The 14434-nt window shown below is 39.5% G+C and overlaps 1 protein-coding gene across 1 annotated transcript in view; it reads right to left on the reverse strand.

Annotated features, from left to right (window-relative positions):
- LOC103812129 (transient receptor potential cation channel subfamily M member 3-like) overlaps positions 1–14434 on the reverse strand; it is a gene marked incomplete at both ends in the record, with an annotated part of 30627 nt that overhangs the window by 13298 nt on the left and 2895 nt on the right. Inside the window, 2 exon segments of the mRNA XM_009085139.1 lie at positions 3686–3857; positions 13859–13983. Coding sequence (XP_009083387.1) covers positions 3686–3857; positions 13859–13983 — 297 coding nt within the window.

Genomic DNA, 14434 nt, shown 5'->3' on the forward strand with positions numbered 1-14434 from the left:
TGTAGACAGATTTCTCTTATATTTCTGGTTCAAGGCACAACTGATGTACCTATTGCATTACCCAGAAAAGTCAGGCACAAGTGGCAATACTGTTCCTCTGAGCAAATGGCCAGGCCATTCCAGCACACTTAAGAAAAATGGTTTGTTAGTGTCTAGAAATGTTTTAACTGAGCACTGAAACATAACACTTTAGAATGACTTAAATCAAGTAATACTGTAGATGAGATGAGCTTAATGGACTGAAATGCTAGGGCTTGGACAATAGGCCCAAGCCAGAGCTGACTTACAGATGAATCCTGTGCTTCTTGTGATCAATGCTCTTTTGTGTTGGTTAACTAAACTGCTGAAATAGTTACACAGTAACACAGATGCAGATAACCTGTGCATAGGCTATATATCTGTCTGCAAAGTATTTCCAAGGCCATGCCAGCATTTGCAAGATATCTTAGGAAACTCCATCACCCATGTCCTGGGTTCTGGCCAAGCCCCAGGCTTGGTTGGTTGGAAGGGACTACCACTAGGTGTTCTCCACATGAAACCACAAAAATACTGCCAGGTCATTTTTAGCTTCCAGATTTGACCCGTAAAAGTGGGACCCTCTTGCACTGACTTTGGACTCCTCACCTACGAGTGGATGCACTGTGTAGGACTGACTTCCCAGTTGCCAGGAAAGGCTCTCCAAATCCTCATTGCAACCAGTCGCTCCAGCGACTATGGATCTGGATGATGATAAAGTATGAGGGCAATTGGTGACGTATCTTTCTTAATCACTACTCTTTCCTGTATGTAGTAACGGTTAGGTGCATTACCTTGCTTATTCTATTTGTTGTTTCTGCTGCTTGAATCAGAGCTTAGTAAACTAACTGTATATGTAAATACATTATTCATTTTTCTATTATTTTAAACACTAATAGTAAAATAAGCCTATTGGTGTCTGTGTGATGTCTGTCACCCTCATCAACTGGCAGAACAGGGACGCACAAGAATTTTAGAGAAAGAGCAATTAAATGCTAGGCCTACAATATCATGGCAGATATATAGACATATTTAACAACCTGATTTAGTCTTAAATTTTATAAAAGACTGCACTGTCCTAATCTATTTAAAGGGTGTACCTTTTTCTGCGTCTTTAATATATGAGAACAAGTTTCAACTTTCCCTTTGTGAATGCTGATGTGAATATTGTGTGATCTCAAGCATCCAGGACAGCTATCACTGCACTGGAGAAATATACAGTTAAAGCAAAGGAAAGTAAATCAGAAGAAATGACAAGCCCAGTATGCAATAGTCAGGTGGGCTTAAAAGTAAGAATAAAATCTACTTTTGGCACTATTATCCGTGGACAGGTTGTGAAGTGAGAAGTTACCGATTGTTTACTAGTTCCTAAATATGTTCTGTTTTGTAGAGCAGACTCTTCTGTTTGATGATTAATTAAAAACTGCACCTTTTCCTGACTCTTCAGCAAACAATATTGTGATGCTGTCAGTGTTTTCCCCCACTCTCTACATGCTTATGACTGGGAAATGGTAAGTAAAGACACACATGCATGGCCGCATACACTCCTGTTTGTATAAAGATGCCTTTGCAGCTAAGTTCTGACATGTGCGTGTGGAAAATCTACATTGCTTTGCTAGAAATGAGGGTAAAGAAAGGCATCAGAAAGTGGCCATCTGTTTTGCTGACCCAACAAGGCAGGTGGTCTTTCTCTATTCCACATGTGCACCTTTCACCTAACTAGAGCGTGGGCAGGACTCAGTCACCTTTAAAAGTAAAGGAAAACAAAATGTGGCAGAAAAATTCTGGATGTCATTGGATCAATTTGTCACTGTACAAATATTATTGGCAGCCTTCCTTTTGAACAATTGTCTCACATTCTATTTTGAGATAGTCCAGTGAGAGCCGAGTGTCTTTGTGTTGATAGAGAGACTCTGTCACAGAGAAACGTGAAGAGAAAACAAAGGTGCATACTCTTCTGTGTATGTGGGTCTGTGTGTGTGTGTGTGTGTGTGTGTGTGTGTGCGCTGCAGACAAAAACCAGAGAAGAGAAATCCTTTATTTTTTGTAGGCGCTTTAAGAGGTCAGGCAAGTGTATGATTTGAACCACCAACATTTGGAGGTTCATCCATCAGTCACTTTGCAAAAGACAAACCTCTGGACCAAATCTGGGTTAAGTTAAATTTCTCTAAAAAGATTAGTTTTTTAACATTTAGGTTTTCCCAACATAATGTTGTGCTGTAAGCTACAAAAGCCCACATTTTTAATATAAATATCCTCAAAATAATTGTTATTTATGTCACAATACTCTACAGTTTGATGACATCATATATTCCATGTTCAAGTATGAATTTCTGTTGCTGGTCAAGCTAGGACTAAATAATATTTTCTCCATCTGCTAAGGAAAGGCATGGGCATGCACATGTTGCTTGGAATACACACACATATGTGGATATCTAGACACTGCTCTCTGAGAAAAAGCAATATAACTCTGATATCATAAAAACAAGAAGCCTATAGTACATGTAGTACATGCAGCGGTGTCCAAGGCTTTAAGTAGTACATCATTTAACTTAAGAAAAGATTGTACATACAGAAGGCTTTATCAAGCACAAAGAATGTACTAGTTCATGTTCACCCCATTGGGCCTTTCTCTATTCCTTATCATCTGATGTCTGAGACTCTAAATATTTTTCCTAGTATAATTCCAGTTTCAAGTGCTGTGCATATAATCACTTTTGAAAAACTAAATGTTTTCAATCCTAAAGAAATTGTATGCAGTTACAATACTGAGTTTTGTTTGTGAGACTAAAAGTGGAATAGAAATTAACTCCCCATCTAAAGTAAGCATGTGTACACTACAGAAATAATACTAGTATTGAGATGTATTTTGTTTTATCCAATCAGCAGTGCTTATTTAGGTGACTGTTTACTTTCTATTTCATATAGGAAAGTGGTACATGATTATAAAAGAAAAAATGTAACTTTGAGAGAAATACTGAGGCTTCGGTCTAATCATGATGTGGTATCATCAGGATTGTAAAAGGTGACATGAAAGGACCACAAACCTCATATTCTGCCTCGGGCTTTGGCTCATGACAGGTGCCTAGGAAAAACTAATAAGCATAGTGAAAGGTATAGTAGCATTTCCATGTAATACTCTCTCTCTGCCACTAAATATAAATGGTTCTGTGACTACTTGACTTGTCCAGTCATTTTTCTTGCAACCAAGTGGTATTTTATATACCCCAATCTACCTCAGTCATGCCTCTTCTAACCTGCAAAGTATTTACCTAAAAAAACCTCTCCCTTACTTTTTGTCACCCTTTGCTTTAACTGTACTAATTCCACCATATTTGTTACAAAATGAAGGGGAACCTAACTGTACACACCTCTAAGGAGACAGGCTTATCAAAGGCATAAATTGAATCTGAAGAACCTTGACAAATATTGTTTGAAACTTCCCAGAAACAAGTTCAGTTATTTGTGCTGTACCATTACCCACAGTACTGTAAAGTAAAATTTTATTATCTTTGTTCATTACTATTTGCTTTTATTAGCTCAGGCTCACTATTTTAGTAGAACTACTCTCCAAAATATGCAGAACTTATAGGTTCTTTATACCCAGTGGTTCTTATATAATTTTATTGTAAATTCAATTAAAAAGCAATACAAGCAAAGTGTTACTCACTTGTATTTATCTTCTGAAGTGAAATGTGCTTTTCCAGGTGTCTGCGAAGCTTCACCTCTGCTCCATATTTACCCGTAGTGCCATTGTCAGCCAAAATAAAATGAGAATGCATACTGTTGAGCACTGTCAACTTGCTCATGGGATTGGACATTGTCTGGTATGGTCGAACCACCTGCATTTTAGAGACAGAGGGAAAAAAAAGTACTAAATCAAAAAGACTGTCGTGGTTTAACCCCAGCCGGCAACCAAGAACCACACAGTCACTTGCACACTCCCCCACCCATGGGATGGGGGATGGGGGAGAAGAAGGGTAAAAGCAAGAAAAGCCCATGGGTTGAGATAAAGACAGTTTAATAGAGAAAGCAAAAGCTGCACACACAAGCAAAGCAAAACAGGAAATTAATTCACTGCTTCCACAGACAGGAGCTGTTCAGCCATCTCCAGGAGAGCAGGGCCCATCACACGTAACGGTTCCTTGGGAAGACAGATGCCATCACTCCAGACGTCCCCCTTCCTCCTTCTTCCTCCCACCTTATATACTGAGCATGATGTCATTTGATATGGAATATCCCTTTGGTCAGTTTGCGTCACCTGTCCCAGCTGTGTCTCCTCCCAGTCTCCCATGCACCCCCAACTTCCTCGCCAGTGTGGCGGCACGGAACGCAGTAAAGGCCTTGACTCTGTGTGAGCTCTGCTCAGCAATAACAAAAACATCTCTGCACTATCAACCCTGTGTTCAGCACATAACTCAAACATAGCCCCATGCTAGCCACTGTGAAGAAAGTTAACTCTACTTCAGCCCAAACCAGCACAAGACCCTTAGAACTAATGCAGTGACAAGATACCAGCTGACAAGATGAAGCAAAAGGAAAAGTCAAAATTAGTTGAAGTATTGCACTTGAGTATTGCTGTCTTCTATGTGTAAGGTAGAAAATGACCACAACACTGTCCTTTTAGATTCAGACACTGCACAAAGAGTTTTCCATGACAAGCTGTTTCAACAGCATTGATGTCCACTGTTTCAGTTTAAAATCCAGCTAATGATCAGTGCTCCAAAGGTCTGTATAACTACACACACACTGTGCACCCTGTTTGCTCCTGACTTTCAATAGTTTTGCTGTAAATCCTCACTTCCTCTGACTCAAATATTTGATTCTTCCTTCACAGACCTCACCCAGCACCATGCCTCCAGTTCTGTCTCATTCAGAGACACCAGCACAGGAGGTCCACAACAGACACAGAAATACAGGTGAGTTCCATTCTTGGAGAGGTGTACACATGGTATACCATATTTTCAATTTCCTTGGAAAAAACTATTGGCCCGCTCTTAGCATTACTACAAAGGCTCACAGCATCTTTAGAAAATTTTCATTCAATGGAGACTTTGCTGCACTTCCTATGACTTAATTTCATCAGGCCAAACTCTGCTGCAGACAGCATAAACTATTGCAGAGTTATTTCACTCATAGGTACCAGACAGACTAAATAATACCACTGAGACACATTAAAGGGTAATCTATTTTGGTAAGCCTGCAGTGATGTAAGACTGTACTAACATGGCAAAATATTTGGTGTTGTGTCAAGGGACCCTGGTTGATCTTTCAAAGATTTTTTAGCAATACTGTTCCCTTATTGCTTATGTATGTCTTGTCTTTTTGGAAAGACAAGACTCCTGAAAATTTGTAAAATGAAATCCTAGCTGAAGAAATACTGAAGTGACTTGACAGAAAACTCAGTTGGGCTATCCTTCATCTGCAAGGACTTTTCTTCACAGATCTGGCATTGTTTTTCTTCAAAGTCCTGTGCTTTTGAACGCACAAAAGTGTAAATTTAAAATTTGACATAAATCCTTGCAGACAGAAATACAGTAACTTACTGACTTCCTCTTAAGCTTTTCTGTCTTTTTGTTATTATAAAGAGATCTCTAATTGAGACATAATTCTTTACAAATAAAATATCTTAGTAATTATTTGGCCAGAGATCTCTCTCTATATATTATTTTCACTTATGAATGTCTGTCACACTTTAGTCAGCTCTTAGCTGGCAAGGGAAAACCCACAGACTCCTTCCGCTGTTATAAACTGTAATGCAGAGGGTTCTCTGTAAGATGCTCATCCTGCAAAAGGGAGGAAACAGGTCTGAGAAGTCCAAGAGTGCAGCTGGCCAACAGCAAGGTTGTAAGAACAGGTGACAGCTTTGGCCCAGATTTCTTTTATACTGTTTCTTTTGGTCCTCATTCATAAGAATTTATACTACAGGTGCATATAGTGTAACAAATATAAATATGCTGCTGTAGCTAACTTCTACAAATACAGAAACCATGGATCCCATGCCACAGTCAGAAAGAAAAGGATGGTTATTTCTCACATCCCCAAGAATTAAAAAAAGTCAAACTAAAACAGCTATAGATTTTTTAAACTGATACCTGACCCATCCCTCAATATGTGGATGGCACAGACCAGCAAGATCTGATAGCCAAGGAATACCTTGAGTTGTGCATTCATTGTATGGTAACAATCCACTGTGCAGGCAGTTCTACTGACAGCCTGTGGTTTACTCCTGAGAGCCACGGCTCAAAGCTTTTTGACTCTGACAGCTTGATCTGCAGTTCTAATGAGTTGCAGCACCAAAAGCTTCACCCGTTGACTCAGTAATGCTGCTGCAGGGCAGATTAGAAGGATGTGTTTTTGCTCCGTGCTTAGCAACAAGGTGAATCTTACTATTACATTTTATATGTGTGAAAATGAGACTACAACTATTTTCAGTTGAACAGTTCACAGCATGTATAATTCAACAGCTGAATTCTTTAAGAATAAATTTCTCAAATCACACTGTCAGACTATTCCTGATTAAAGGATAAGCAAAATCTTCGGGAAGGCAAGAAAATCCTAGACATTGATGCTATTTCCTTGAGATCACTTGCTTTTCCACAACAATCACAGATTTTTGATTTCTGACTCTTGCAGTTCTCATTCCTTTGTTCTTTTCAATCCCTTGTATTTTACAGGAAAGTTAAATGGCTGGAAAACTTGCATGCCTTCTAATCCTCTTTCTGCATACACAGAGTCATATAACGGTTTGGGTTGGAAATGACCTTAAAAATCATCTAGCTCCAAAACCCCCTGCCATGGGCAAGGACACCTTCCACTAGACCAGATTGCTCAAAGCCCCATCCAAAATGGCTTTGGGAAGGTCCCATCCAACTTTGCATTGAGAATAGAGAATAATGTCCCCTGGCATCTTCCTGTCCAGATCTGAAAAGTAGTATTTATTCTCAAGACAGCCCCTCCAAATACAGTTTAACGAATGCAATAGCAGCTACGCTGTGAAGTGGTATGCTGCATGGGCTGAATGTATTCTGTCAATAGGTGAGGAGCTGGGTTAACCCCAGCAGTTGCCTTTGCACCCTGAAGTGGCAGCAAACTTGAATCAAAAGTACTGTTATTCTGCTTAGATTCCCTGTGGGCACATGACACTCCATATAGGAAGAGCACTTGAAAATCTCTCAGGGTAACTCACCATAACAATGAGCATGCAAGTGCCATGTGAACCAGTGCATGAATCTGTGCAGTCTAGGTGAAAGCAAAGAATTTAAGACAAGCAGTGTGCTCAGAGTAGTGGCGACAAAAGAAAAAGATGCATGCTTTGCTTTTCAAACAGTAGCAGCTGTTGTTCAAATCAAGTCTTCTCTGCAGCCCCATTGCTCTGGAGCATAACAAGGCATAGAGTAGTCTCTAGTTGAATTTAGAGGATCCTGGAATCACCATGGTCCAAATTCTCCGTATATGCTACAAATATGCCAGTCCTCATCTTTACCCCAGGCACACGTCCCACCTTGTGGTTTGCAATGAGAGAGCTGAATCTCTCCTCCTTACTCCTTTCCTTAGAGCAGTTATTTCCCAACCCAGTCTGCAATGAGGCTCTGATACTCTGACACTGGAAAAAAGTTATAGTGAAATAAACTTATGAACTATGCATTTATAGTAATTTGTATTATTTCACCCCCAGCAATTCAATTTATTCTCAAAGAAAATCATATTTCTTTGAGGATAGTTGCAAAATATCTACCAAAACAAGTCAAAATTGTAAACAACAAATCCAATAACAATCAAGTAATATACACATACTAATTAGCTGCCTGAGATTTGTACCTTTTATCATTATTCTGAAACTTGCAGAAAATAATTAAAGCAAAAGATAATATTTCTGATGGTAAAAATGAAGAAGTGTGAGAGACAGAAGGAACTAGACTCATGCTATAAGCTAATATTGCTGTTCAGATTACTGTGAAAGACTGAAAAGGAAACGTGTAGCCCTTCTTGACTGTCTGATGTACATGTTGTCTGGCACGCACATACAGAGCAGGCAATACGAACACATGACTTTCTGACTAGACTCACCAGATTGTGTTCTAAAGATTGTGGTTTAAAGTGTCAAGCTCATATCAACCTTGACAGCTATACAATTTATTTTTTTTCATACAGATGAATGGTAAGGAGACACTAGTTCTATGACAATTCTCGAAAGCGCATTTTTTCTGGTTTCAACAGACTTTGGTAGTCTTGTGGGTTCTATTCTGAAAAGGAAGGGGATTTGGTACAGGTGGTGTGAAGTCTTTTGCAGTGAAGCATTTACTGATGGGACAAGGGGAAGGGAGTGGTCAGGACATAATGTGTCAATTAAAATAAGCCTTTCTCTGTTAGTTAGCTGTTGTATGTAGCAAGCAGTTTCTGATCTATAACCTTTCAGCTTTCCTCATTGGTTACGTTTTCTGCAACCCCTGTTTGCTTTTATTTCCTTGACTTGTTTTTCAACTGGACATTGGCCTCACCTGTCCCCAGTGTAACAAAAATGAATAATCAATGAAGCAATATGGGGAGAGAAACACACTGTAATACCTGACAGTAACAGTACTCTCAGGGAGAAAAATCAAATGTGAGAAATTTTGAGAAGATTTAGGAACTACTCCTTATGTCAATCTCCTAGATCCATGTATGCAAGGATTTTTATAGCAAGCATGGAAGAGTGGCCTTCATGGGCTTTGCTGTGCTTCAGCATAGCATCACAGAAGCTCAATTTTAGTTTCATTTAAAAAAATTGTGGGTTTATTTTTCCCCACAAAACTTTAATTATCAAAAACATGCATTCTGTTGAAACTAGCAGGTTATACACTACAGCATTGTGAGCAATCAATATCATATCACACTATGCTGGAAATGTCCTATTCACTGAGTTGCACAATAAAAGCTTATTTTGAGTGAAGTCTTAAAGACGAGTTACTTTGGACTAAAAACAAAACCTATTAGAATTATTTGATTGAGAAAGAAAAGTACTAAAATCAGTGTTATCTTTGTAATCCAGGCTGCTGCTGCTGAAGTAACTAGGAATTAAACCCATAAAAGGACTGAACAGACCCTGAAAGTAAAGAATGTGCATGCTACAAAGACTTACAAAGTGTATTCTTAAAAGGAAGAATGGCTCTGTATGTAGGAAGAAACTTGTTTATAATCACAATTTTCTACAAGACCAAGCAAGCCACTTTACTTTCTCAATTCTACCAGAAAATATGAGGAAATAAGGCAACTAACTCCCTTCTGTGCTTTGTTTTTAAATTGGAATCTCAGAGTGTTAAGAGGTGTACTATTTTCTGCTATACTGTATCACAGAATCATAGAATTTAAGGGTTGGAATGGACCTTACAGAACATCTAGTCCCAACCCTCCCTGCTATGGGCAGGGACACCTCCTCACTAGATCAGGTTGCTCAAGGCCTCATCCAGCCTGGTGTTGAATACTGCCAGGGTCATGGCAGCCACCACGTACCTGCTCAACCTGTTCCATTGTCTCACTATCCTTGCAGTAAAAAACTTTTTTCGAATATCTAACCTAAACTTCCCCTCCTTCAATTTGAACCCATTACCCCTTGTCCTATCATTGCAGTTCCTAACAAAGAATCCCTCTCCAGCTCCTTGTAGCCCCTTCAGATATTGAAAAGTTGTCATGAGGTCTCCACACAGTCTTCACCAGGCTGAACAACCTCAACTTCCCCAGACTGTCTTCATAGACAAGATGCTTCAGAACTCTTATCAACTTCATGGCCCTCCTCTGGAGTTGCTCCAACAGTTCCATGCCCTTCTTACGTTGAGGACACCAGAACTGCATGCAGTATTCCAGGTGGGGTTTCATGAGAGCAGAGTAAAGGGGAAGAATCACCTCTTTTGACCTGCTGCCCACACTCCTTTGGATGCAGTCCACGTTTCGACTGGCTCTCTGAGCTGCTTGCACACACATGAAGCAGCCCAGAAACATGGTGAGCTTCTCATCCACTGGCACGCCCAAATCCTCCTCACTGCTGGTTTCAATTACTTTGTCGTGGTTTAATCTTAGCCACCAGCCAAGCCCCATGCAGACACTCAATCACACCCTCACAGGCAGGATGGGGGAGAGAATCAGAAGGGTAAAAGCTAGAAAAACTCATGGGTTGAGGAAAAGATAGTTTAATAGGGAAAGCAAATGCCACACACACAAGCAAAGTGTTGTCAGCGAATTTGCTGAGGGTGCACTCAACCCACTGTCCATGTCGCTGACAAAGCTCTTGAACAGTATCGGCCCCAGCACCAACCCCTGAGGGACACCACTCCTAACTGGCCTCTATGTTGACAATAAGTCGCTGACCACAACTCTCTATGTGAGACCATTCAGCCAGTTCTTTATCCACTGAGTGGTTCACCCATCAAATCCATGTCACTCCAATTTAGAGACAAGGATGTTGTGCGGGACAGTGTCAAACACCTTGCATAAGTCCAGGCAGATGACTGCTCTCCCTCTATCTACAAATTCTGTGGCCTCATCATAGAAGGTCACCAAATTTGTCAGGCATGACTTGCCCTGGAAACATATGTTGGTTATTACCAATCACTTCTTTGCCTTTCATGTGCCTAAGCATAGCTTCCAGGAGAATATGCTCCGCGATCTTGCCAGGCACAGAGGTTTCTATAGATCCCTGGTTTTCTGCTTTCCCTTTTTTGAAAATGGGGGTGAGGTTTCCCTTTTTCCAGTTGTCAAGCATTTCATCTGACTGCCAGGATTTCTGGAAAATTGTAAATAGTGTCTTAGCAACTTCATCAGCCAGTTCCCTCAGGATCCACGGATGAATCTCATCAGTATCCATGGACTTATGCACATTCACATTCCTTAGGTGGTCTTGAACCTGATCCTCTTCTACAGTGGGTTTAGGAGTTTCATCCTTCCAGTCTCCACTTTTACCATTTTTGGTCTGCTCAGAGTGACTAGTGCACTTGGAATTGAAGACTGAGGAAAAGAAGTCATTAAGAACCTCAGCCTTTTCCATATCCAGGGTAGCCAGTTCTCCTCTTTCCTTCCGGAAAGAGCCCACATTATCTCTAGCCTTCCTTTTACATGCAGCATACCTGTAAAAGCCTTTCTTGTTATCCTTAGTGTCCCTGCTTTTACAGTACTGGAGTAAAACATGTCACTTAGTCATTGATCTATGACAAATAGCAAGCAAGAGTAATATTTTCTTTAACTTGGTCAGTTGTCTTTATGGCTCTGAAGAAAGCCCTTGGGATTCCCAAAGGCTGACTAATTTGGATGGATTGGTAAATATAATATGACCTCAAGAGCCACACAGGCCTGGCAAGGGCCAAAGAATTATCAGAGGTGCACCTCTTCTGGGCACGCCTAACTTGCCAAGAAGCACATGGAGGCAACATGGACTGTGGCGTGTGCGCCAGTGGCAATAGCTTCCCCCGCTCCTTCTCTGTCTCTCCAAATCCCATGATTATGACAGTTTCTAGTGTCTCTCTGATGGTGGAAAGGTCTGTTTTGATAACTCTTCTGTTCTGATCATAATTTAAGTAGACATAGTGCATATAGGCATGAATACGCATTGATGTCAGAGTTCGACAAGTCTTTTACTATTGGTTACTTTTTTCCCCTCGCATAATCCTCTGTGGCCTTTGTTTCTTGCTTAATGATGATTCATTTTACATGCTTAGGGTACTATTTACATTTCACTTTCTCGGTTCATTTCACAGCATTCACCTCTAATGAGCCAGTCAATTTAGTACACTTTGATTTTCAAAAAGCTTCCAAAACAGCTTTCTCACCAAATGTTTCTAAAGAAACTGCACACATTGGATAAGAAGGAAAGCCCTTTGAGGCATTAGTAGCTGAGGAAAGCTGGGGGGAAAGGAAGGGAAAACAGCAAGAACAGAAAATTAATTTTTGCAAAGAATGTTGCAAAGGAGATTTAGTGACATGAATGGCCTGCCTCAAGCAGTGTCATATTCCGTTCAACATAGTTATAAGGGATTTGTGGTTTATCAGAGTGTGAAAAGCTTACAGGTATTTCAGTGGACTAATATCTTCATAAAGCAGCCAGATGAGGCAATAAAATGGAAGATGTAATTCTCTATCAGTAAGAACTAAGTAGTATCATTACATGTGTATTAGAGATGGATAAAACCAGAAGTGCTTCAGCATTACATCATGCCATTGATCAATAATTTTATGAAACTATTAGGGGCCAGGGTGTTCAGAAGAACAGCCTGAATTTTGTCTGTCAAAGACAGACAAAATTTTTAACTACATTTTTAACTACTTTTGTCCTTGGTGATGACCCTGTAGTTGTAACCCTACTGATACAAATGTGTCGCCATTAATGGAAAACTTTACCCAAATCAGTTTTCTTAACTTTATATTAAGCTTTTGTCACTTTCTGTCTGATGATCAGAGTAAGTAAAGGTATTTTTTTACTTAACCAGAAAGTTGTCTTTATTTTAAATTTTTGTTTTGTTTTTATATATATAAAATTACCATACAACTTCTTGGTTTCCTGCTAAATCGGAAGGGGGGCTGTTCCCGTTGGCTGGAACACCTGGGAAATCAATGTCTTTTTTTAGCTTTTTCTGTAAAAGAAGGGTCTAGATCCCCTTTAACAGGTGGTGACTACCTGAGAACAGAGGTAGATAGCTTACCAACAGGTGGAAATAAGTAATGGAGGAATAACAATGTTCCAATATTCATTACCAATTTGATGTCCTTTCTCGACTTCTTTGCTCTTGCAATGTTTCCAGAATTTCATGCACTGACACCAAAGACTGTTTATTTGAAACTGATGTGTACATTACACTTCTATAAGAAGACACACCTCTTCTCTGCAATTAGCTATTTCTTCTAGTCATCTGCTGCACAACATCTCCTAACAGTTCATTAGTGACTCAGAATTACTGCTGCAAAGTCCCCTCCTGCTTGCTTGTGTGATAGTACAATTCTTCCTAATGCTATACTTTTACAGTGAATTGCAACGAACTCCAGTTGGATGATTTTCTTCATACTCATTGTAATTCCTTTGATTTAACTGATAATTCAGTCTTTTTCCCCTCTCCACCTTGCTAATGAACATACAGCGAAGAATGGGTTGGACAAATGCAGACAAGAAAAAGTTAATTATGCAGAATTAAAAGGTCATCTCCTCCACTCAAAATTAGCCACTGGTTCTCATGCGGATCGGCTGGGAATGAACCAGAGGTGAGAAAAAAAAATGGCCAGAAAGACAACCAGTGTAAGTAAACTAGTCATGTACTTAAAATCAGAGGATTAATCTTTCTGAGTGACAGTATAGGTTTAAAAGAGAAGAATAATGTGAAAGAGTACGAGAAATCCTGACCCTGTCCTTCAGAAGGTAAGTGATTATTTGAGGTCTGATTTATGTACAACATGCTTATAAGGCTCATCAATAAAAATGTATAGGAGGGAACATATAACAAGGACAGTCTGCAATTCTGAATTTAACAAAGGCATCACAGTACTGTTTAAAAATAAATCACACTTCAAGCTTTGCAATCAGTGTTTTCTTAGGCACTTTTCAGGGTTCATAGTGTTCTAAGGATGAATATTGAATATAATTTCAAGAATAGCATTTAATGAAATTTCTTGGTCATTTATTTTTAAAGAAGGTACAGTAAAGGAACTTTTATTGCTGCCATGTCAAAACTTCTATCAACCATAATGGAAAACCTGTGTATATATTGATTTTCTGCTGCAGACAAAAATTCTATGAGGAATCATTAAGTGAGGGATGGAGAAGAAAGGAAAAGTAACTGGGAGATTTATATATATCAGAGGTGATCTACGTCCATATAGGGCTTACATCTTTGCCGATCAGATCCTCTTGATTTTCCACAATCCCCCAGGGAGCTATACCAATGGTGCAGATCTTCCCCCGAGATTTTGAAGCATGATCTTTCAATGCATCTCCAACGTGACGAATGACTCCTGGGAAAAAAGTAGCATAAAATATAAATTCATAGTTATGTCCTTTTTGTTCTTTGCAATATGGATTTAGCATAGACTTCTCTTTTAGGGAACACCTATGCCTCTACTTACAACCATGCAAAGCTATGAATATCTTCTTCTTTATTATTATTACTTATGTAAATCCATTTTGCTTAATCTAAAAAAATATCAAATGAAGCAATTAAAAAAATACACAATTCTAGAAATAAGAATGGAAATGCTGACAGTTAACTGCAGCGTATTTATCTGTGCTTGTTTTCACACAGACGTGCATACAAGCATTTGTGTATTTCCAAGGATAGAAAGAACACAGGAATTAAGGCCCCCTGCATGCCTCAAACTCCTCCAAAAGTGTAGCTCATGCACTAACGCTCCCATAAAGGACGGAAATGTGAAAACATCATTACACTACTCTGTGATGAAGCTATTA

The sequence above is a fragment of the Acanthisitta chloris genome, unplaced genomic scaffold (assembly GCF_000695815.1).
Source record: "Acanthisitta chloris isolate BGI_N310 unplaced genomic scaffold, ASM69581v1 scaffold2092, whole genome shotgun sequence".
Classification (NCBI taxonomy): Eukaryota; Metazoa; Chordata; class Aves; order Passeriformes; family Acanthisittidae; genus Acanthisitta; species Acanthisitta chloris.